This window comes from Marmota flaviventris, chromosome 6 (assembly GCF_047511675.1).
Source record: "Marmota flaviventris isolate mMarFla1 chromosome 6, mMarFla1.hap1, whole genome shotgun sequence".
NCBI classification, from domain to species: domain Eukaryota; kingdom Metazoa; phylum Chordata; class Mammalia; order Rodentia; family Sciuridae; genus Marmota; species Marmota flaviventris.
In genome coordinates, this window is record NC_092503.1 from 116,736,478 (window position 1) to 116,759,820 (window position 23,343).

The window sequence follows — 23,343 nt, forward strand, 5'->3', positions numbered from 1 at the left end:
TCAGCAGCCATCTTGCCTTGCAGCCACGACTTCATTGGGGAATTCACCACCAGCTACCGCGAGCTGGCCCGCGGGCAGAGCCAGTTCAACATCTATGAGGTGAGGCGCCTGGGGCCTGGGTTGTTCTGGGGATGGGTGGCTTGCAGCCGTCATGGTGAGGGCCACAGTGAGCTCTGGGCTGGCTGGGGGCCTCCTGTGCTCTCCTGGGAGGTGGTTGGTGAGTCTCATTGTATCATTGAGGAGTCGGAGTCACAGAGAAGAGTCCTCACTTGCCCAGTCACATGGTTCCGTGAAGTAGCAGAATCAAACAACTGTTGTGACTCCACATCACTGAGTTCCTGAGCCTCCCTACAGTCTTTCCACAGGAGCAGGGCGGTGGGGGGCAGCACTAGAAGATTCTGGAAGGCTGGGGGTGCAGCTCAGTGGTGGAGCCCATGCTTAGCATGTGCAGGTCTTGGGTTCTCCCAGCTCCAAAAATTTTGAAAAAAGGTTCCGGACCTGAGACCCGAGATCTTAGTTCAAGGTGGTAACAGCTTCGGGGCCTGTGGGGCATCTTACACTTTCCAGAAAGAGTCAGGAGACCTTCCTCGGGGCTGGAGCTGGGGGCTTGGAGAAGGCCCCGATCTCTCTGGAGAAGATGGCATTTGCCCTCACAGGACATTTCTGCTGCTGAACCTTTGCTTGTGTGCTGTCCCCACAGGGACACCCCCCCACTCCTTCCGACCTGGCTCAGGCTCTACTCCTCTGAGCGACCCTCCAGCTCCTTCCAGCCACTCTGTGCTTCCTCCCTGTCCTGGACCCCCACAGCTGTCACAGTTCAAGCCAAGCCCACACAGGTCCTTACAACCCCAATAACTGCTGGGGTCTGTGTCTTGACTCTGCCACTTTCTAGCCCCGTGACCTTGGCTGAGCTCCCAGGCCCCTGGTGTGGTTCCATGCAAACTGAGAATTAAATAAGTTGATGGAACAGCGCCCGGCCCAGAGTCTGCCTGCGCAGGCTTCCGATGTCATTTGCTGGGCGCCTGTGTGCCGGGAGCTTGGCGTTTCAAGCCATTCTACTGTCGTGGCGCTGTCCCCTGTCGTGGCGCTGTCCCCAGGCTCGGCTAGTGAGCTTCAGGTGCTGGCTTGGATCCCCTGGCGGAACCCAAATCCTTTAGTCCCTCCGAATTTTCAGTCCCATTCATGCCCTCACCCGGGTCCCTGTTCTAAGCGGGCAGGTCTTGTGTTCCAGCTGGACTTCCCAAGGACAGCGAGGTGACAGCCCTCTCTGTTGCTGCCCCTCAGCCCCCCGGGCACTGCTGGGCACCCATGAGGTGCGTGCCGTGTGCTCACAGGCTGTTAACTGTGAAGGCGAGGCTGGCTGGGTTTCTCTGAAGAGCTGACACTGGAAACTGCTTTGCTTTCTGCATTTACAAAGGGAGGGGCTATCTGTGTCCCCCCACCCCTACCCAAGCAGAGAGGGGCAGACTCCACCCTTTGGGGGCCTTCTTTTTTTTGGGGGGGGGGCACCAGAGATTGAATCCAGGGACATTTAACCACCAAGCCACATCCCCAGCCCATTTTATATTTTATTTAGAGACAGGGTCTCACTGAGATGCTCAGAGCCTCACTAAGTTGCTGAGGCTGGCTTTGAACTCTCGAACCTCCTGTCTCAGCCTCCGGAGCTGCTAGGATTACAGGCGTGCACCACTGCGCCCAGCTGGGACCTTCTTTGAGGAGGTGGAGAGGAGAGGTCAGGTCTCTTATTAGAGTTTGGCTTCCAAAGGTGCTCAAAACAGGCCATGCTCTCTTGGGCCAAAAGCAGAAGCGTTGGAATGACCTTGCTTCTCTGTTGTTGATTTCTGATTCTTTACAAACAGCAAGAGACGTGGCCATGTGAGAACTAAGTGGAAGAGGAACTCGACATTGGCAGCCCCAAGGGCAGGCTATGTGGGTGTCACTGGGAGGCCGGGGTGGGCCCAGGAAGACCTTGCTATAGTCAGAACTGCCCAAAGAAGGAGGAGGCTGCCCACCAGTTAAGACCCCACCCCAGGTCCTGGCGCTGCCCTGGGAGTCAGGCTCCTGGCCTCGCTGTCTGCTGACCCCTTCCTGCACTCAGCCTTCCAGGAACCGACTCATGGGTGAGCCTCCCTCAGCTCTGCCCAGCCCCTGGCCAGCTGGCTGCATCTCCCACTGCCCAGCACCGGAGCCCACGGCAGGCTGGGGGTCATCCCGAACACCCCCCCGCTCCACGTCTCATCCACCACTGAACGCTGCTCTCTGCCACCCGAACGTCCTGACATGGGATCCTCTGTCTCAGTCTTCCAGCACCATCTTTATCATCCCCCGGGTGGGTCTTCATGACAGGCACCTAAAGGGCTCTGGGGGTGGCCCGAAGTCCTGACCACAAGCACATCTTCCACATTGCCACTCAAAGGTGACTGTTTAGTGTTGAAGCAGATCTTTGAAGTGGGACGTGAGTGGTAGTCTGACCGCAGACTCCCCTTCCTGTCTAGGGCAGGTATGGTGGCACACGCAGGAGGACAAGTTCTAGGACTTAGTGACTTAGTGGGACCCTGTCTCAAAATAAAACATTAACAAGGGCTGGGAATGTGGCTCTGTGGTCACAGAGTGCCCGTGGGCACCCTGTGACTATTACCTCTTCACCATACTGTCCCCCCCCATGAAGGCCATGAAGTCCTGGGGGGGGACAGTGTCTCGCTGCTCTATGCCAGAGCCACTTGGCACCCTGGTGTACGGGAGGGCAGACCCCAGACCTGTGCTGGGGGCCTGGTGGCCTCTGGGAAGGAAAGGAGGAGGCCGAGTGGAGTGGGGAGGTTCCCCGGGTGTCCCCTAGGGGTGCTGGTGCCCTTCCTGGAGCTGGTGGCAGCCACAGGGCTGGAGAGGCGGTTCCCCGGAGGAGGGTGTGCTGTGGGGAGCCCAGGAAACCTGTGGGTAAACAGATCTGAAGAAGTGCCAACTTCACAGAAGATCTGAGTCGAACCACAGCTCTAACCTCCTAAGAGTCGCATTAGAGAGTGGACGACAGCTCATTCAGCCACACACAAGCCTTCAAAGAAAGGGGACACACCCAGGGCCCGAGGAGTCCGCCCACTCCCCTCAGCTGGGAGGACGGGGGCTGGACTTCAGAGCAGAAGCTGGGGACACTCTGGGTTCTAACAGTCCAGCGCCTCGGGGAAGGCGTTGGCTCCCCGGGAACCTGCTCATTAAGCCCCACCCCATGAGCGGGTCTGGAAGTGCCCCAGCCCTGGGCAGCGAGTGCCTGTGGAGGGGCGTCCCCAGTGCTGAAGAGGGCCCCTCCAAGGTGACTCTGGCCTCCTCTCCAGGCCCTCAGTTCCACTGCACTTCTTGCCAGTCACCCACCTGAATGTCCCACCTGTGCCCAAACCCAGCTCCTCTTGTCTGCAGGATCACCCCATCCCTCCTTGCCCTTCCTCACCTCTGCAGCCACCCCCAAGGCCCAAGATGTGTGGCCACTTAAAAAAAAATTTTTTGGAAGTGTTAGGTGAGCAGCGTGCCTTTATTTTATCCTTATTTATTTTCATGTGGTGCTGAGGATCCAGCCCCGGGCCTCACAGGTGTAGGCAAGCGCTGCCCCACCCAGCCCCAGCCCCAGCCCCAGCCCCATTGGCCACTTTCAACAGTGCTGTTCTTGCCACACCTGTCCCACCCCCCCACAGGTCCTCACTGCCCGTCACCTGAATTCCTGGGGTGCAGGAATTGGAATAGCAGCTGACACCTGTACAGCACCTACGACAGTCCACCTGGTTCTGAGCACTGACGTACACTGACTCCCTTAATCCCCATTCCTTTCCCTGCGGTAGGTGCTCTCTGTGCCCATTTTACAGATGGGAAAACTGAAGCACACGGAGGTTAAGTGACTTTCCTAAGGCCACACAGCTATCGGGTGGCAGAACCAGGCAAACATCCGCTGAATGTCCCTCTTCCTCCTCCCTGGCTCTCCACCAGGCCCCAGCACCCTAGAGCCTGCTGTGATCTTGTCATCCACTAGCCTAGAGGTCCTTGGAGTTTCCTGCTGGCAGCTGGGTGACATTCAGACATTGCCCCTGGCATTCCTGGCTTGTCCAGCCACCCAGCTGACTCTTCCACCCTGGGGCTCTGCAGTCAAACCAGACCCCAGTTCTGGGCTTCTCCTCCCAAAGCATCTCCTCTGACATCGACTTCTCCATACCCAAAGCCTCCTGTCCCTCAGGGTCTGCCTTCAATGCCACCTGCTGCCTTCATTACCCCCCACCCCCCATGGTCTTTCCTCCCTCAACTCCTCCTCTTCCTCCCCCTCTGTGGTGTCCCTTGTCACTTACTGCCTTGAAGATGTATCTTATTTCTCAGACAAGAGTGACTGTTCTAAGGGAGAGGAAGTGGTCGCCCCGCCCTATGAACATGTGTTGAGAGGATGTGTTTGTGTTTTGCATCTGGGTGTCACTCCCGCATGTCTGTACCCCTGGCCTGGGGGCAGGAAGCCTGGTTTCCAGCCTTATCACCCAGATGGCTGTGTGACCTTATGCAAATCACTTGGTATCTCTGTGCCCTGTTTTCCTTATCTCCAGAAGTAGCTGTCAGTACTCATTTGGACAGGAAAGATCAGAGATGCAGCTGCAGGCCCTGGGGGCAGCACAGGGAGAGGGAGAGTGGAGTTCACCAGGTGGCCAAGCAGGTGCGAAAGTCGCCTAGCTCTGTTTGATGGGGCTGGAGGGAAAGGCTGTGCCCAGACATATCCTGTTAAAAAAAGGAAAAAAGAGCTGGCAAGGCTGAGGAGGGGAAGAGCCAGGTCTGGCAGGAGGCCCCAGGACAAGGTGGCCCGGGTCTCAGCCTTGGCACTCTGACGTTTGGGACTGGATCATTCTTTGTGGTGGCTGTCGTCCCCGGCTGTCCCCCCTGGCTGTCCCTGGCCCCCACCCATTCCCCAGTGACCACCAGAACCATCTCCAGACATTACCAAATGACTCCTGGGGGCAGACCTGTCCCTGGTTGGGATTTCTGAGTTATCCCACTGGGCCTTTATTGAGCACCTACTGTGTGCCTAACCCTGTGATAAAGCATCTGGCCATAGGTGTGGCTTTGGAAGTTAAAGCTTACAGTGACAGCCAGATGCCACATTGCCTCCCAGAAACTTGGGAGGCTGAGGCAGGAGGATAGCCAGTTCGAGGCCAGCCTCAGCAACTTTGTGAGACCCTGTTTCAAAATAAATAAGTAAAAAAGAGCTGGGGATGTAGCTCAATGATGATAGTGAAGGAGCCTCTGTGGGTCGAGGTGGTGACCCAGAGGGGAGCCTCAAAGGCCCCCCATGGCAGCTCTTGAGCTGGCCCTGCAGAGGAGCAGGGAGGATTGGACGAGGCCAAGGGAAAGGAGGGGGCCTGGGGTGTGAGAAGCAACCGGAGCCGACACGAAGGGCGGGCACAGACAGGACTGCCTTGCGACACGGAGCCCTCTCTGGCTCTCTGGCGTGGAGGACGTGTCTGGGGAGCGGTGGGAGAGGTTAGAAGAGCAGTCCAGCTGTGTTCGAGGTGGACACCGGTCTTCGCGGGGAGCGCAGTTGTGTCACTGAAGCCCGATCTCCCTCAGGACCTCCCTCGGCCCCTCTCCCTGGACTCTGTGGTCTTTGCACCCCCCACTGGCCCAGGCTGGGGCCTGGGCCACACCCAGGGTCTGTGGGAGCCCTCAGGGGCCCTCCCTGACCACTGGGAACCCGTAACTGGTCTGTTTCTCCAGGTGATCAACCCGAAAAAGAAAATGAAGAAAAAGAAATACGTGAATTCTGGCACGGTGAGTACCCCCCTCGCCACGGCTGGGTGTCCGCGCTCTGAGTGTCAAGCTTGGCCTGGGGACAGAGGCTCTGGTGCCTGTGGTTACCTGCAGAGTGTGGGAATCTGACCCAGGAGGACTGGGCAGATAGGGCAGCAGCCTGGGGGTGGACGTGTAGACCAGATGAGAGGCATTGGATCACAGAGAGACTGCATGCAGGACTTCCTGCAGGAAGAGGGGAGTTGCGTTTGTGGGGAATCCCCTAGTGAGGTGCTTTTCACAGGTTGCTTCCCTGCGAGGCAGACGTGAGCACCCGCTTGCCATGAAGAGGAAGCAGGGCTGCCAGGGGGAAGTGACTCAGCCAGGGTCACACAGCCAGAAGGCCACAGAGATGGCATCAGCTCCACCTGTTTTTCTTTTTTTCTTGGTACTAGGAATTGAACCCAGGGGTGCTTAACCACTGAGCCACATCCCCAGCCCTTTCAAAAAATATATATTTTAGTAGACTTGCCGAGTTGCCTAGGGCCTCACTAAGTTGCTGAGGCTGGCTTTGAACTCACGATCCTCCTGCCTCTGCCTCCTGAGCCGCTGGGATTACAGGCCTGTGTAACCGCGCCCGGCCAACACCACCGTGGTGGACCCTAGGCCTGGTGCCTGCTGACAGCACTACCCCTGCTCGACCACGGCCGTCCAGGGGTGCCACCCAGGTCCAGTGGCTTCTGAAGGGTGGTCTTCAGAATATTTGTGCATTTTTTTAAGACCTATTTCTGGGCACTGCCATCCACCGGGCATTGCTGTAGGCTCAGGAGATACAGCTGGACACAGGACAGACCCAGGTCCCTGGTACTTCTATTCTGCTGGGGGACAGAGAGAAGAAACATGCACGTGGACACGTACACCCACACACGCCGCCTGTGTTGGCCAATTCCCAGCATTTCCCAGTCTGCATCATAAAGAAAAAAAATCTCCAGGATCCGGGGAGCTTGTGAAAATACAGATGCCTGGGCCAGTTCCCTGGGGTCCTGTTTAGGAGGCCAGGCTCAGGCCAGGGCTCTGTTTAGTGCTTCTTGTCCCTTACTGTGAGCAGAATCCCCCAGGGATCTCACCAAAATGCCAAGTCTGCATTTCTAACCAGCGCCTGCACTTTGAGCAGCAAGACTCTTGAATGTCTCCAGACACAGAGTCCCAGAGCCTGGGCGTGGCAGGTGGAGGTGGTGGCCATTCCCTGGCTGCAGGTTAGAGTCCTGTGAAGAGGTAAATTAAGATCTCCGAAACTGTCCTGTCGTCCCAGAAACTCTGATAGAGTTGGTTGGAGGTCCCCACCTGGGCTGCAGGATGTCCTCAGAGCTCCCCAGGGAGCCTGATGGCGCTCAGTCAGGGCCGAAGCCAGGGCCATCGTCCATTCCGGAGAGTCACCATGCTCAGGAGGCTCAGCTGTTCCTCCAGGTGCCCAGCACGGTGAATGGGGGCACCTGGGACCCAGCTCAGCGCCCGCAGACCCTCCCTTTGCTCAGGTAAAGGCTCATACGTCTTGTGGCCCTGGGCCTGGCGCACCCTGAGCTGGCGTCGTGTCCAGGCTCCCGGAGACGCCGGCTCTCTTCTGAGGGAGAAGGGCCCTGCTTGGCCCTGCCTCACTTTCCTGCCTTAGGAGGCCCAGCTCCATGGTCTCCCCAGCCCGAAGCCCCTGCTGTCGTGAGCTGCCCTGTGGTGGCCTGTCTTGGCTGCTCCCGAGGGTCTTGGGCCTGAGGATGGGGGCTGAGAGACACCGAGGGCTGAGGAGGAGCAGGGAGGTCTAAGATAAGCACAGATCAAGAGGCCCGTCTCGGGGTCCCTAGAGGTGCACAGAAGCACGGAGCTTGTTAGTGTTGGCAGTGGTCAGTCCTGTGCCAGGCAAGAGCCTCTCTCCTCCCCACCCCACCCCGGGGATCCTAGGGCAGGAGAGCCAGCACCCACTCAGAGGACACTTGTGCCCTTGGCCTGGGTCCCTGGGCTCCAGTGACAGGTGGGACCCTTTGGGATGCAGTTTGACATCAAGATTGAGGGTGTAGGCTCACGCCTGTAAGTCCAGTGGCTCGGGAGGCTGAGGCAGGAAGGTGGCAAGTTTGAGGCCAGCCTCAGCAACTTAGCAAGGCCCTAAGCAATTAAGTGAGACCCTGATTCTAAATAAAATATAACAGGGCTGGGATGTGGCTCGGTGGTCAAGCCCCTGGGTTCAATCCCCAGTACCCCCAAATAAAAAAAGAACGCAGGCTCTGAAATTAGACCCCGGGTCAGATCCCACCCTGCCACATCCTGGCAGTATTCCTAACGTGCTGTGTCACCTCTTGGGGCCTCAGTTTCCTTGGTTGTAAAATGGAGATAATAATAGGGCTTCAGGGGGTTGCTAGGGGCACGGTCTGCAGTGACGTGGGCCAAAGTGGCTCATGCTAAGTGCTTCACCGTGTCAGCTGTCACATAGCGTCATGAACCTTCTCCCCACCCCGTGCTTCCCACTAACCAAGCCCCCTTTTGTTTTCAAGGTCACTCTGCTGTCCTTCGCGGTGGAGTCCGAGTGCACCTTCCTAGACTACATCAAAGGAGGGTGAGGAGAACCGGCCTTGGGGAAGGGGAGGGGGCACCCACACTGACCACTCTGGGGCTCTGGCCCCACCCTGGCTTCTTTGAGATCCTGGACCAAGCCTGTGACACTGGGCTCTGAGCACACCCCAGTGTCTGACCAGACACAGCCGCTCCAGAGCCCTGTCTGCCCCTGGATCCTGAGCTAGGGAGGCCAGCCTGGGTCATGTCCCCACGTGGAGATGGAGCCTGGAGGTGTTGGGAACCCCATGACAGAAAGAACCAAGGGGCTTGGGGAAGTGGAAAAGCCCTGGACCAGGAGTCAGGAGACCCCGACTCTAGGCCCCTCTTTGCCGTAAAGTTGCTGGACTGTTTGGGTCAAGTCCCTCTCCCTCCCTGGGCAGCAGTGTCCTCTGCAAAGAGATTATATAGAGTAGGTGAGGTGGAAGGTCCCCTCCAGCTCTGTGCATCCCGTACCTCTGATCTGTCAGGGCGGGGGCAGTGGTGGCTTGCTGTTATCAGGGATCATCTGTAAGGGGCAGCAGGATTAGGGGGTGAGCAAGGGAAGGACCCAGGGACAGCAGGTGGTCAAACACGAGTTTAAGAGGCAGATAGGACCAGAGAGACAGGCATCCAGGCCCAGACACATAGCGAGGCCAGGAGGTTCTGGCCAGCAGCTCATGGAAAGAGCCTGACCCTAAGCAAAGGCCCTGTCTGGTGTGATCCCTGCCCGGCCAGGGCGTGGGCAGCTGAGAGCCGACAGGTGCAGGCAGGTGAGTGATTGCACCTGCCTGGAAAGGAGACAGGCGGGGGCAGCTGCCAGAGAGGCTGGTCCCCGCCGAGCAGGCACTTGGCTGCCTGGTCCTCCAGGGCAGAGGGAGAGGTGGGGCCCTGGATGACAAACACACTTTCCCGTGACTTGACTCCCTGCGTCCTTGAACTTGCACAGTCTCAAGGTCACTAGTGTCCTAGCCACTGAGCACACACACAGACACACCCTCCCTGCAGTCACCAGAAGCCTCCTCTGGCCCTTCCTAGCCGGCTCCACTCCCTGCCCTTGCTCCCTCCCCCATCAGACCTGCTGCCTCCTCTGACCCATTAAGCAGGCAGCCCCTGCAACCGGGTAATTTTCAAACTATTTCCACCCTGTTTATCCTTCTCATTTGCATAGCGCCTGCCACTTACAGAACGCAGGTGTGTGTGAGTGTGTGTGTGTGTGTGTGTGTGTGTGTGTACCTTGTCTCCATTTTACACACCTAGATGGTGGCAGGGATCCCACTGTCACAACTTGCTGCCTTTTGTCCCTTAGTGGTTAATCTTGGCCCTGCCAGGCCCCTCACTTCCAGGTGGGTGGGATGGAGCTGGAGACGGTGAGTGAAAGGGCCGAATGCTGTGTGGTCTTGTGAGAGGGAGCCCTCCCAGGCCAGGCCACTGGCAAAGCTAACACCTTGGCCCTGGCCCAGAGCCAGCCCTCCCTCCCCACGGCTCTCTCCAAACTCCCTGGAGAACCTGAGTAAGAGAACTGGCTCGGCAGTGAGAGCCCGGCCTGCGTGTCCAGGCAGGAAGTGCTGGAGGCATTTGTCTAGGGACCCTCTCCTCCTGGTCCCTGGCCCACCTCATGCATCCACCAGGACCCGGGAGGAAGTTCTGGACACCTGAGCCCCACGGCAGACAACGAGCTCGATGCTCCGCAGCCTGCATTCTGCCCGGAGGCAGGAGCCGCAGGGCTGCAAGGAGCAATTCCTTACAGAAGGGGCTGCTTTCCAGTTGCCCCCACATTTTTTTTAGGATGCAGAGGAGAAAATCAAGGAGTAGGGCAGAGCCCTCCCCTCACCCTGTTTTTGGGAGAGCCAGTACTCAGCTGTTGTCATGCAGGCCAGAACCACTGGGGTAGGGCTCTAACAAAGGCACCCACGGAGAGGTGACAACACACAGCAGAGAAGATGAATAGGGCAGATGGAATGCTGCGATAGTGATCCCCAGACCTCAAGGCTCAATTCATACATGCTTGGTTCTCATGGGGGCACCGCGGGGTTGGGTGGGGAGATGGTCCACCAGTCACCCAGGGCTCCAGGCTTTTGTGGTTCCTTCTCCCCTAGAGACAGGAGTCCGTGGAATGCTCCACCCTGCAGAAGAGGGGGAAGAGGGTGTGTTGTGGGGGGACGTCTGTCTCCGGCCAGCAGACCCTGACTTGAGTCTCCTGTTAACCATGTCCTTGACCTTTCCCAGGACAAGGGTCCCATGAAGGGCAGTTCAGCTGTAGGGTCAGCTGTGGGTTCTGATAAGGACCTTTTGCTAAATGCAAGATGAGGTCTGCCTCCTCGCATGCCCTGAAGCCCCAACTCAGGGCCACCAAAGCACTTTCCCCAAATGTGATCCCACAACCCCCTCCTCAGAATCTCTAGGTCTTAGTTAGGGAGGTAGATTCTGGGGCCCTACTCCTGACCAACTAAATTGATATCTCGGGACTGGAGCCCGGAATCTTCTCCCTACGCTCTCTGCAGTCTGAGAACCACAAGACTCGACTTCATTAGGGGCCCAGGTATTGATGCACTTTGTTCTCTCTGTGTCTGGCACAAATCTTAGAACACAGCCCTCAGAGAGTGTCAACCTGGATCTGAACCCCCCAAACTGACAGTTTATTATAGAAAATTTTAAACGTGAAAAAGTGGAGAGAAGGCAGAGTAAACTCCCGAGGGCCCCCCAGCAGGCTCTAGCAGTTACCAGCTCAGCCGGTCTCAGGTGTCAGGATGTCTCCCTAAAATATAAGGACTCTTTCTTTGTAAAACATTGCCATAATACCAGAATCACTAAAATAAACCATAATCCATAATTGGTAATAATACCATAATCACTAAAAAAAATCAAGCAGTTCCTTAGTGCCAAATATCTAGTCAGTATTCAAATGTCCCCAATTGTCTTACAAAGTGTTTTAAAAATGTTTTGTTTTAGCTGGGCGCAGTGGCGCATGCCTGTAATCTCAGTGGCTCACAGGAGGCTGCGGCAGGAGTTCAAAGCCAGCCTCAGCAAAAGTGAGGCCCTAGGCAACTCAGTGAGACCCTGTCTCTAAATAAAATAAAAAACAGGGCTGGGGGATGTGGCTCAGTGGGTCGAGTGCCCCTGAGATCAATCTCCGGTACTAAAAAAAGTTGTTTGAGTCAGGAATCTAGGCAAAATCCATATATTGATTGGTGGATTTCTCTCTTAATTCTCTTTTCATCTGTTGTTTCCCCCAAGCACATGAAGGGCTAAAATAGATTCCTGCATTCCCCAAGAGATTCTGATTCGGGAGGTTCAGAGGGGACCCAAGAGCCCCAGGTTCCCAGGTGATGCCGACGCTGCTGGGCATCTTGTCCAGCACGGACCTCTCTCCACTGTGCTCCGTTGTGGTTTCCCCAGGCTGGATTTTGCTGGCTACATCCTGCATGGTGTCATTTAAACATGTGCTCTGTTCCCTTGCATTTATTTATTTATTTGGTACTGGGGATTGAGCCCAGAGGTGCTTGACCACTGAGCCGCATCCCCAGCCCATTTTATTTTTTTATTTTGAGTCAGGGTTTCACTAAATTGCTTAGGGCCTTGCTAAATTTCTGAGGCTGGCTTCAAACTTGTGATCCTCCTGCCTCAGCCTCCCAAATTGCTGGGTCAGATTTCTTGGCAAGACAGCTTCACGGGTGGGATCCTGCCCTTCCCTCAGGAGATGTATCATGTCTGTCTTTTAGTCACTCATTTTAATCCTGAATCGGACTCCAATTTGTACTAGAAACCCATTGAGGCCAGACCTCACCTGGTCCACTCAGGTGGGCCCAGAGGGCAGGGTTCAAGGAGGAAGGGAGGAAGGTGGCCGCATGCGCACACAGAACAGATCACCTACGAAGAGCCTTCGCGCTGCCTGACTCCCGCTCACAGCAGTCCCTTGGGGGAGGCCTGACTGGCGTTACTGTCCCAGCCTCAGAACTGGGAGGAGTGGCAGCCAGCTTCTTCCCTCCCTGCCCAGCAAGGTCCACCCTCCCCACAGCCCTCCCTCTCTCCAGGTGACTCCCTGGCTGTTCTCCCTCTTCTAGGACCCAGATCAACTTCACGGTGGCCATCGACTTCACAGCCTCCAATGGTGAGTGGGGGATGGGCAGAGGGAGGAGCAGCTCTCAAGGGCCCCGGGGGCTGACCTGACCACGAGCCACTTCCTCCACGCTCTCTGGCCACTTCCTTACCAAAAAAAGAGGTCCTGAGGCCCACAGGACCAAAGACACAACCAGGATGCGGCCGTCTCCCTCGGCCAGACACTGACCCTGCACATCTGGGCTCCTGGGCATCGTGCCCGGGTCTTACCCTCCTGTCGTGTGTCAGAAACCCCTCTTAGGGTTGCAGGGCCCAGCATCATGGGGTGCTAGCAGAACTGGGGGGACTTAGTAATACTAACAGCGACAACACTTACATTGATAACGCCTGCTTGATTCTCTGCAATCCTAGGAAGTAGGAACTATTATCCCCATTTTACTGATGAGGAGACTGAGGCTGAGAGGTTAAGGAACTTACCAAGGTCACACAACAAGGAGGTAGAGACAGCAGTGGCACCTTGGTCATCTGTCCTGCCTCTTAATGAACCTGTGAACTCCGCCGGGGAGCTGAGCGCCGGGTTGTAGGCACAAGGTGGACGGAAGCAGGGAGGCCCATCAGGAGGCTGCAGAGGGCAGTGCTCCTGTGGGGGGCAGAGGTGGGATTCCGGGTCCGTTTTGAAGGCCCAGCAGCTGGGGACACTGAAGGATTGAACACATGCTGAGAAACAGGCGTCAAGGATGGATGAAGACAAGTTAGGGTGCCCTTCCACACCCCTTCTGCATTCTGAGCCTGGGGTCCAGGCCAGCAGATATCCCTGTGTCCTGTGTCGCAGGGAACCCCTCGCAGTCCACGTCCCTGCACTACATGAGTCCCTACCAGCTGAATGCCTACGCGCTGGCGCTGACTGCGGTCGGGGAGATCATCCAGCACTACGACAGCGACAAGATGTTCCCTGCCCTGGGCTTCGGAGCCAAGCTGCCCCCCGACGGCAGGGTGTCCCACGAGTTCCCACTGGTAGGAGGTCCCAGGAGTGGGTGGGTGCAGACTAGGCCAGGGGTGTGGTGACAAGCCCAGGTGGGCGTCGGCTGCTCTGCTGGGCCTGGGGACCTAAGGCGCAGCCTCTGGGGGGCTTGGCACCCACTCTGCATAGGGACAGGGTCAAGGCCTCTGGCAACCCATGCCTGGCCCTCCCTGCGCGTGAGTCCCTCTCCTCCAAGTCTGGGCTGCCCACAGCTGGCTCTGGGCTCCCCATTCCTGAGAAGGTGCAGGTGGAGGGGACCTAACCCCAGGCCCCCAGAAAGAAAATAAGGGGGTGCTGAGATAGGGTGAGGTGGGTTCCCCTGGTGACAGAACCTGGCACCGTGTGGGGCTCCTTGGCCCTGTGTAGATGATACTCAGGCCACCTTCCATCCTTGTGTCCCTCCCTCCCATGAGCAGGGGACAGTCAGTCCTCGTAGCTTACTCCCGCACCTGGATGTGCCAGGTGCCATGCTGGGCACAGGACGCTTGAGGACAGAGGAGTCACAGGCCCTTCCTGAGTCACTCATGAGGGTTCGGAGGGTGTGCCAGAGGGTGCCTAAGGGAAGCGTCTGGCTCTCCAGGGATTTTTTTTTTTTTTGGTACCAGGGATTGAACCCACGGGTGCTAACCCTCTGAGCCACCTCCCCAGCCCTATTTTGTATTTTATTTGGAGACAGGGGCTCACTGAGCTGCTTAGGGCCTCGCTAAGTTGCTGAGGCTGGCTTTGAACTTGTGATCCATCACCGCACCAGCTCTCCAGGGCCTTTTTGAGCAGGCACTGGGCAAGGAGCAGGTTTGGCCCTTCAGGGCAGCTCTGGGAGGCCCAGGCTGCTGGCCCCCCGACCCTGTTTGTGCTCCTGTAGGCCCCCTCCTTCCTCCCTGAGCTCAGCCTCTCCGTCCTCTGTGCCCCAGAACGGCAACCAGGAGAACCCGTCATGCTGTGGCATCGATGGCATCCTGGAGGCTTACCACCGCAGCCTGCGCACCGTGCAGCTCTACGGCCCCACCAACTTCGCCCCTGTGGTCACCCACGTGGCCAGGTGAGTGCAGGGCCGCTGGGCTTCCTCTCACAGCCCACAGGGCCTTTGGCTTGGCCTGCCGTCTCTGGATGGCACACCTCTCTTCCTGTGGACCCCCTCTCAGTGAACCCTGACTCTGAAGAGACCCCTCCTCTCCAAAAATCTGTCCCCATCAAAGTTCAGGGTCCTGGTTGGGGGATTTGTGCCAGAGGCCCCCAGGACCTCAGCCCTTGCTCGCCCGTCCAGGAGCGCAGCGGCCGTGCAGGACGGCTCCCAGTACTCGGTGCTGCTCATCATCACCGACGGGGTCATCTCGGACATGGCGCAGACCAAGGAGGCCATCGTCAATGTGAGTGAGAAGGGTGGGAGACACAGAGGGAGGAGTCGGGGGACACTGGGGTGGGGCCCAGTTCTCTCCCCGCCCTCATCCCCGTCCTGGCTGTTGGCTGCGTGTCTGCTGAGACTCTGGGGAGGGCCGGAGTGTGGGGTGTGGGGGTGGTGGATGGGAGGGGCTCTGGGCCACTGAGTTCTGGCTGCTGAGCTCTGCCCACCTCTTAGTCAACCCAGTGGTCCCTCCCTCCCGAGGCCTGTGGCTCCCTCCCTTACCTGTCTCTAGGACTGCTGCCCAGGCCCCAGCCAGCCAGGCCAGGTAGAGGGGGTGGGCCCCGGAGGGAGCCATGGCTCCCTGTGCTCTTCCACCACAACTGCCCTAGTCCTTCCTCCAAAGCACAGAACAGAGGGGCCCACGTGGTGGGAGCCCAGCAGCGGAAGAGGGGACGGGTGGGCACAGAAGCAGGCCTGTGACCCATTCCCCCTGCCCCCTCCCTCCCACCCCTCTTCCCTGGGCCCTGCCTCCGTTCCCCTCTCTCTCTCCCCGTTTTCTGTACTTCTCCCTGTCTGTCCATCATCCTGCCTCTCTCTGTGGACCCCCCTTCCTGCCGCGTCCACAATCTCTGTTTCTTTCACCTGGCCCCTTGGGTCTGACCGCCCCCACACTGTCTCTCAGGCTGCCAAACTTCCCATGTCCATCATCATCATCGGCGTGGGCCAGGCAGAGTTCGATGGTGAGTCCCGAGGTCCCCTCTGTCCTCCCTATTTCCCCCCGCCCATGTTCCCCAGAGCCCCAGTGCCCTGTGAGCCCCAGACAGTGAGCGCTGAGGCCTGGGAGTGTGACTGTCCGGGTGTGTCTGTCTGCACAGAGAGGGGCGTGTCAGGGTGTGCACCCCACGCCCTCACCCCAAGGCTGCAGGGAGGAGGCCCCAGCCGCTCCTTTCTCCTCCAACCCTGGAACCCGGGAGGGTGGGAAGCAGGAGCCCTGGGCTGGGATCACCCTGGGCTCGGTGGCTGGGCTCCTCCTGACTCCCAGCCTTGGTTTCCTCGTATCTGACATGAGGGCCCGGCAGATGGCCTCTGCCCTGGTGTAGCCCGGGACTGGAGGACAAGTCTGCAGACGGGTCCCACCTGGTCCAGGCTCCCACCACTAACCCCTCCCCGCCATGTCGCTCCTCCCCACGCAGCCATGGTAGAGCTGGACGGCGATGACGTGCGGATCTCCTCCCGGGGGAAGCTGGCCGAGAGGGACATTGTCCAGGTGAAGCCCAGACCCTGCCTGCTGCACAGAAATGCAGACTCCAGCCCTCTGAGCCCCTGGGGTTCTGCAGGCCTCCTGGGGAGGGGCCTGGCCGTCACCGAAGGGAGGAGTCAGTCCCTCCAGTCACACTTCTCCCGAGGCTGGGCTCTCCCTTAACATTGCTGGTGTCCCCCCAACCCAGATGCTCTGCCAGCCCTCCCTGCACCCCAGGCTCCCTAGCCATGCACTTTCTGTTGTTTCCTGCCTGGTGGCCTCCCAGTGACATGCAAACCCTCCAAGGTGGAGGTGCTATCCTTAGTGTCACCACAGCCCTCTGCAGGAGTGGGCATTGCGTGGTTCAGTGAACCGGTGTCTTCGCATCTCCACGCAGGACACAAATGGAAAGAGTAAGGGCCCTGTCCCCAGGGAATTCCCATCCGGCCAGGTTGTGGAAGCCATCCTCAGCCAGCACGTGTCCCTTTGAATCCCCTGCATACCATGTCCCCAGTACACAGGCAATGCAGAACCCCAAAATGCAGAACCTCAAAATGGACATTCTCATAACCCATTGGTTTACAAACTGGAGAACAAAGATAAGGGATGGAACCCAGAGTAAAGGTGGTCTGGGATGAGGGACCAGCATGAGCAAAGGCCCTGGGGCGGGAGTGAGCCCTTGGGGGTGCTGCAGGGAGGAAGGGAGAGAGGCCTGACTGTGGTGTTGACCAGATTAGCCTCAAAGATAGAAGGAGAGGGGGACAGGGAGCCAGGGCTCTGTTGGAGAGTTGGGAGGAGGCCGGGGCCCAAAAGGGGATTGTGCAATCTTTGCCAGCACCTTCCAAGGGCTCACCATGGTGCCCAGAGCCAGAGATTGAGGAGTGTTCCTGAGCCGTGGAGCCTGGCATGGGACAGACACACCATGAGTATTTTTTAAGTGAATGAAAGAACAGTGACTATGACGGTCCCTGGGGAGTTCACCTAGGGGACTTGAGTGAGGTGGGCAGGGTCTTGGAGGGGGTGGGACATGACCCCAGTCCTGCATTTTTGGGAGGCCAGGGTCCAGGGAGCCACCCCTTGACCCTGCCTTCCCGCCTGCCAGTTTGTGCCCTTCAGGGACTATGTGGATCGCACAGGCAACCACGTGCTGAGCATGGCCCGCCTGGCCCGCGACGTGCTGGCGGAGATCCCGGACCAGCTGGTGTCCTACATGAAGGCGCAGGGCATCCGCCCGCGCCCCCCGCCCGCAGCGCCCGAGCCCTCGCCGCCACAGTCCCCGGCCCGCACGCCCCCTGCCTCCCCGCTGCACACGCACATCTGAGCCTGGCTGTGCAGGCAGGTGCCCCGGGAGTGGGGGGCCAGGCCAGTAGGCTGAGTCCCCAGTCCCCTGCTGTCGGCCCACCCAGCCTTTTGGACATCGCAGTGCCTGGGAGGCTGGCAGGGGCGGGGCCTCCGGAGGGTCCTCCCCAAATCCCTGGCCTCGACGCAGGGGTGCGCGGGGTCCTGGGCTCAAGCCCTCTGCTTCCCGATACTCCCCTGTAGTCCAGCCAGGAGGGTGTAAATGGGGGTAATCGCCCCCCATCACTGCCAGTAGTCCCATCTGCTCACCTAGCACCTGAAACCCGGCCTGGGCCAGGGCCCTCCCATCCTCCTGAGCTGTCTACTCCTAACCCGGGTCCCCCTCCAATTAATGCGCCTGTGCCCTGTTTGGGGTGCACCCCGAGGTGATGGGTCTGCAGGAATGCTTGAGCCTGTGACCCTCCCAGGAGCACCCTGTGCGGGGGAGCCCTGCCGCCCCCTGAGTGGGGCTGTGCTGGCCCAGGGTCAGGCTTTTTAACAGCCCTTTCTGGAACCTCAAGTCCAGTGTGACACGGTCCAGACATAAATGCCCAGGCCTCTCCCTGGTGTGGGCTGCAGGCACTTTCACAGCTGACTCCTGGCCCCAGGTGTCCCTGCTCCTCCGGGGTGTCCGCTCGTGGCCTGCCCTCCTCGAGGCCCCCTGCCCTCGCCCTGCTCTCTCTGGGGATGAGAGGCAGGAATGCTAGCTCCAGCCCCGCCGCCCCTGCCTGTCGGGGGAACCCCGAGGCCCTTCGCCTTCTGGGCCTCGGTTTCCACATCTTTATGGGGAGAGGGTTGACCAGATAGTCCCGGGGTCTCCCTCTGTAGTGGCTTCCATGTCCAGCTCCCCCATCGCGCTCCTCACCGGCGCCACTCTTACCCCAGGCCGTCTTGGCTCAAGGGTCACCTTGTTCCATTCTGTCACCCCAGGTACACCCCATCCTTCCGACTTGGGCTCCTGCCCTGCTCTGGGAAGGTGGGAGGGGTCTCCCCGCCCCGCCGCCCGCCTCCCCCACCTGGGGCGCAGGTCTCGCATGCCGTCCTGCCGCATGGGCCTCCCGCCCTCTCACTCCGTCGTGCATGGTGGTGGTGGTGGTGCTGTTCTGCTGTCTGGTCCTGTACTGTCTCTGAGACCGTCTGTGTGGAATTTGCCTTAAACTGAAGTAAATTTGGTTCTTTTAGTAGGACCTTGTTTGCCGTTCTCTGTGGCACAGGGCTGCTGGTTGTCGGAGCCCACCCCCCTTCTCTCCCTCTCTCTCTCTCTCTCTTTCTCTCTCTCTCTCTCTCTCTCTCTCTCTCTCTCTCTCCAGTTACCTTGTTCAGCCAGGATTCACTGAGCACCTGCCCTGGGCCTAGGCGTAGGGGCTGCCACAGTAGACAGAGAGAGGCCGTCTCCATGGGGACCTCCAACAACACAGATAAGAAAAACACAATGGCACACAAGCAGACAGGTTAACAGAGCAGTTCTGGGCGGTGACAAGGGTTACCAAGAGAAGTAAGAGAATGACAGGATAGACAGTGGTAGAGTGGCATTTTATTTAATTAATTTCGTTTTCCAATATTGGGGATTGATCCCAGGGGCGCTTTAACACTGAGCCATACCCCTAGTCCTTTTTTAATTTTTTTAGACAGGGTCTTGCAAAATTGCTGAGGCTGGCCTCAAACTTGGGATCCTCCTGCCTCAGCCTCCTAAGCATCAGGATTACAGATGTGTACCACCATGCCCAGGTAGAGTAGCATTTTAGATGAGGTGACCAGGAGGTGACAGTTGACATGAGCTCTAAGGAAATGAGACAGGAAGCCATGCTGATATCTAGGGCAAAAAGGTTCCAAGCAAAAGGAATAGCGAGTGCAAAGGCCCTGAGGTAGGAGTTTGGTGTGTTTGAATAAGAACAAGGAGGCCAATGTGGTTGGAGCTAAGGAAGGGAACGTGCAGGAGATGAGGTCAAAGAGGTGAAGAAACCAGAATGCACAGGGTCATGAAGTCCATGATAAGGCTTTTGACATTTACTCTGGTGAGTCCGAGAACCACTGAGGAGATGAGAGGTGAGTACGTGATCAAATTCTCTAAAGCATATGGATGACTCTTGCAATTGACCTCTCATCTCTCAACCGGTATTTACTGAACACTGAGCCAGTCCCTGCTCAGTGAGAGACACACTGAGTCACATGCAGTCATAACCTCAAAGGAAGCCCTGATCTAGGGAAATGAGGAGGGTATCAGTGCCACCATGGAGCATTGGTGCCAGGCCAGTGGGAGGGACCAGGGCCTGGGGGCACCAAAATGGAGCTCCCAGCCCAACCTAGATGACTCACAGGCCACGTGCCCATGACAAGTTCCTGCCACTCTGTGCAGGGGCCCGTCTCTCCTCCCTGAAGAACTGTAGGGTCAAGCAGAGTGACAGGTAGGCACGTCATAGTGTGTGTGCACACGCCCAGGGCCTGCTGCACTCCAGGCACACAGTAAGTGCTGTCCTCCTCCTGGTCCCAGTAGACATTAGGGACCAGGATCCCAGGGAAGGGGGACTTCTTGTCTTCTCCCAGCAAGTTTGCCCTCAGATCAGCCCTCTGGGCAGGCATTAGAACCCGTACATCAGAGGAATTCAGCACTAATTATACCAAAAGTTTGGGACTTATTTACTTCTTAAGATTTTATAGTAAATTAGAGCTGATTCACGGCCGTCTCTGTAATTAGATGCCCCTGTGACTTGCGTTAGGCTTAGTGGGAATGGGGTGGGGTCACAGCGTTGGAGAAGGGAAGTTCCCATAACCGGTGGCCCATTGTACTTAAGCCTGGGCACCGTGGGAAAGTATTGAGAGGAGATGCCACCCAGCAGAGAAACGGGGGTTCAGAGCCGCTGCCCTGAAACAGGACGTGGGGAGCATCTGTTGTGTCTGACACTAGCTCCTCTCCTGGGTTCTTTCCACGTATGTGCCACAGAACTCTGGTTTCCTGGAACGGAGTTGGGGAAACCTCTCCTCTGAGCCTCTCTGGGAGGGTATTCAAGGATCTGACAAGTTCTGCAGCCAAGGGACAGGTTTGACTTGGTTCAACCCAATATTTCCCAAGCCTTTGACCACAAAGCCAGTTGTGTGTGTGTGTGTGTGTGTGTGTGTATGCACACGCGCTTGTGGAGCTGACAGCCCTTTTACCAAGCAAAACATGCGCCTTGGGAATTTCAGTAGAGAGAACTTCCCAGGTTCCCAGGCCAACAGGAGGCTGAGGCCTGCCCCAAGGAGGCTGGAGGGAGGCCGCAGAGCAGGAATGTCGGGGAGCAGAGGGGTGGGGAGGTGAGGCCTGGGAAGAGCCCTGCCAAGCCACATAGGGAGGAGGAACCCCACAGAACAAGCCGATGCTCCTACATCCACAAGCCCTGCTCCACACTCCGTGAGGACTTCATTCTCATTCCATTACAGCCGAGGGATGTGTGGGACCGATCTGGGGCTGGGGCAGAGAAGGGAGAGGGGACAGAAAGGTCCCCAACTCTGAGCTCTCCCCTGGCTCCCACTTAGCCCCGCGACTCTGCCAGGCTGTGGGTTCCCAGGACACCCCTTTGCTTCTCTGCCTTTGGAAGCCCCTCTGACCCCTCTGATTCATTCATCTCAAATGCCTCTGAGTTAAAAGAAGGCAAATCATAATAGTAATAATAACCCACACTTTTTTTTTTTTTTTTTTTGTACCAGGGATATAACCCAGGGACTCTACCACTGAGCCACGTCCTCAGCACCTTTTATATTTTATTTAGAGACAGGGTCTCGCTGAGTTGCTCAGGGCTTCACTAAGTTGCTGAGGCTGGCCTTCCTGCCTCAGCCTCCCCCGTTGCTGGGATTACAGGGGTGCCCCAGCGCCTGGCCTGACCCACACTCTTATGCACTAACATGGTTCATTCATCTTCATGACTGTGAAGGAGGCAGTCTCCTGACCACATTTTACACATGAGAAAACTGAGGCATGGAGGGGTGAAAGGCCTCGCCTAAGCTCATCCAAAGTAGCGGCATCAGGGGTCTGGGTGTCCCAGCCTATCTCCCTAGTCACCTACACATGTGAGCTGGAACTCAGCCACTGCTCCAGCTGCGCCCCCCCGTGGACCTGTCTCCCTACTGGTGGATGGAAGAGCTGGGCTCCCCCCATTGCCCCTGAACCTCAACCCTCCCAGCAGTCTCTCGGCTGAGATCCCTCTGGGCTTCCCGGGGCTCTGAGCGCCCAGGCTGGGTGCTGTCCCTCCCTGCAGCAGCCCCTCCCACGCCCCTGGGACGCCTGCGGCAAAGATCCCTGAGCCCTGCGCGGAAGGGGCGTGAGAGGCACAAGCAGAGGAGCGGGCTGACGGCGCAGTTGGAGTAGGCCAGGAGGGTGCAGAGGCTGGAGGCCACGAAGGTCACCGGTGTGTCGGGCAGGCGGCCAGTGGCCGCCACATAGCCCAGCACAGAGCAGGGCCCCCACATCAGCAGGAAAACCAGCAGCACCAGGAGGACGAGCCCTGTGTTCTCGCGGTGCTCCCGGACGCTCTCCCCCGGGGGACCCCGCGGCCGGGTCCGCAGGAGCCAGCCCACGTGGCCAAAGGCGCAGCCCAGGCCCCACGCGCAGGGCAGGAAGGCCAGCGCCCCCAGCAGGGCGAAGTAGCGCGAGGCCCGAGCCGGGCTGAGCAGCAGGAGGCAGGCCTGGGCCCCGGGCGCCCCCACGGCCTGTGGCTCCACGGTCACCCGCTGGAACAGCCAGTTGGGCAAGGATGCGGTGAGACCCAGGACCCACATGGCCCCACAGAGCAGCAGGCGGGCACCCCGGCCGGCAGGGAGGGCGGCGCCGGGCCAGGCCACAGCCGCGTGGCGCAGAAGGGCCGTGGCCACCATGCTGTAGAAGGTGCAGAACATGGTGGCCGTGTTGATGGCCTGGCTGGCCGTGCAGACCGTGGGGCCCAGCCACCAGTCGTGGCGCAGGAAGCTCAGCAGCTGCACGGGCACCACGCAGCCCAGGAAGAGCAGGTCGGAGAGCGCGACGTTCACCATGAGGCCGTTGGTCAGGGCGAGCAGCGGGCGTGGGGAGCCCGGGCCCCGGCCCAGCACCAGCAGCAGGAGGCCGTTGGCCGGCAGCCCCGCCAGCAGGACCAGCCCGCAGAGCCCCGCCAAGGCCGCTCGGAGCAGGCGCGCGGGGGCCCCCGGGAGCCCCCCAGGGAAGGTGGCGTTGGGCTCCATTCTGTGTCAGGCACACAAGGACAGGGTAGAAATCAGACCCCTGGGCCACCTCCCTGCGCTTGGCCGGCCTCCTCCTCCCACAGCCTCTGCCTGCCGTGCACCCAGATGCCTGCCCGCCCTGGCAGACACCAGCCCCTGCTGCCCTGGCACCACCGCCCCACAGTCCAGCTGCCAACGCCCGGCCACACCCTGACCGCCCCTGGCCCGGGGAGGTTCTGGATGATTCTCTACCTCGGATTCCTCAACAGTACAGAAAAGAGGAAATGAAACAAGCCTGGCCGGGTGGCGCAGCCTGTGATCAGAGGCTCAGGAGGCTGAGGCAGGAGGATCGCGAGTTCAAAGGCAGCCTCAGCAACTTATCGAGGCCCTGTCTCTAAATAAAATACAAAATAGAGCTGGGGATGTGGCTCAGTGGTTGAGCGCCTCTGGGTTCCCTCCCTGGTACCACACACATAAAATAAATTGATTAAAAAATAAAAGGAGGGCTGGGCTGTAGCTTAGTGGCAGAGTGCTTGCCTAGCATGTGTGAGGCCTGGGTTCAATCCTCAGCACCACATAAAAATAAATAAAATTAAGCCATGCTGTCCATCTACAAGTACAAAAAAAAATAAAAGGAAATAAATCAGATACCAACAATAGATGCATCAAGGACTGAGATTCAGGTAATATTCATTTTGTTGTTAATAATTTCTTCCTAAAATTTCTGCAGGGAGTATACGTGGTCCTATAATAATATTTATTTATTTATTACAAATAATGAAATATATAATTTACTTTTAAACAACACATTTTTATAAATACTATGTTTGTATATCATATATTTAAAATATTTTA

The 23,343-nt window shown here is 58.1% G+C and overlaps 2 protein-coding genes across 3 annotated transcripts in view; one reads left to right on the top strand and one right to left on the bottom strand.

Annotated features, from left to right (window-relative positions):
* Positions 1-18,506, top strand: part of Cpne5 (copine 5) — an 88,580-nt gene extending 70,074 nt beyond the window's left edge. For both annotated transcript variants that reach the window (XM_034636749.2, XM_027943744.3), the window contains 10 exons: positions 24-99; positions 5,731-5,784; positions 8,283-8,344; positions 12,384-12,430; positions 13,211-13,392; positions 14,311-14,438; positions 14,664-14,766; positions 15,424-15,481; positions 15,935-16,008; positions 17,084-18,506. In XM_034636749.2, coding sequence (XP_034492640.1) covers positions 24-99; positions 5,731-5,784; positions 8,283-8,344; positions 12,384-12,430; positions 13,211-13,392; positions 14,311-14,438; positions 14,664-14,766; positions 15,424-15,481; positions 15,935-16,008; positions 17,084-17,302 — 1,003 coding nt within the window. In that variant the 3' untranslated portion in view covers positions 17,303-18,506. The remainder of the gene's footprint in view (positions 1-23; positions 100-5,730; positions 5,785-8,282; positions 8,345-12,383; positions 12,431-13,210; positions 13,393-14,310; positions 14,439-14,663; positions 14,767-15,423; positions 15,482-15,934; positions 16,009-17,083) is intronic.
* Positions 18,507-21,417: 2,911 nt separating this feature from the next.
* LOC114099293 (neuropeptides B/W receptor type 1-like) lies at positions 21,418-22,509 on the bottom strand. The gene has a single exon (XM_027943552.2). It carries the CDS (start codon positions 22,507-22,509, stop codon positions 21,418-21,420), a length of 1,092 nt encoding a protein of 363 aa, XP_027799353.1.
* Positions 22,510-23,343: the final 834 nt, after the last annotated feature.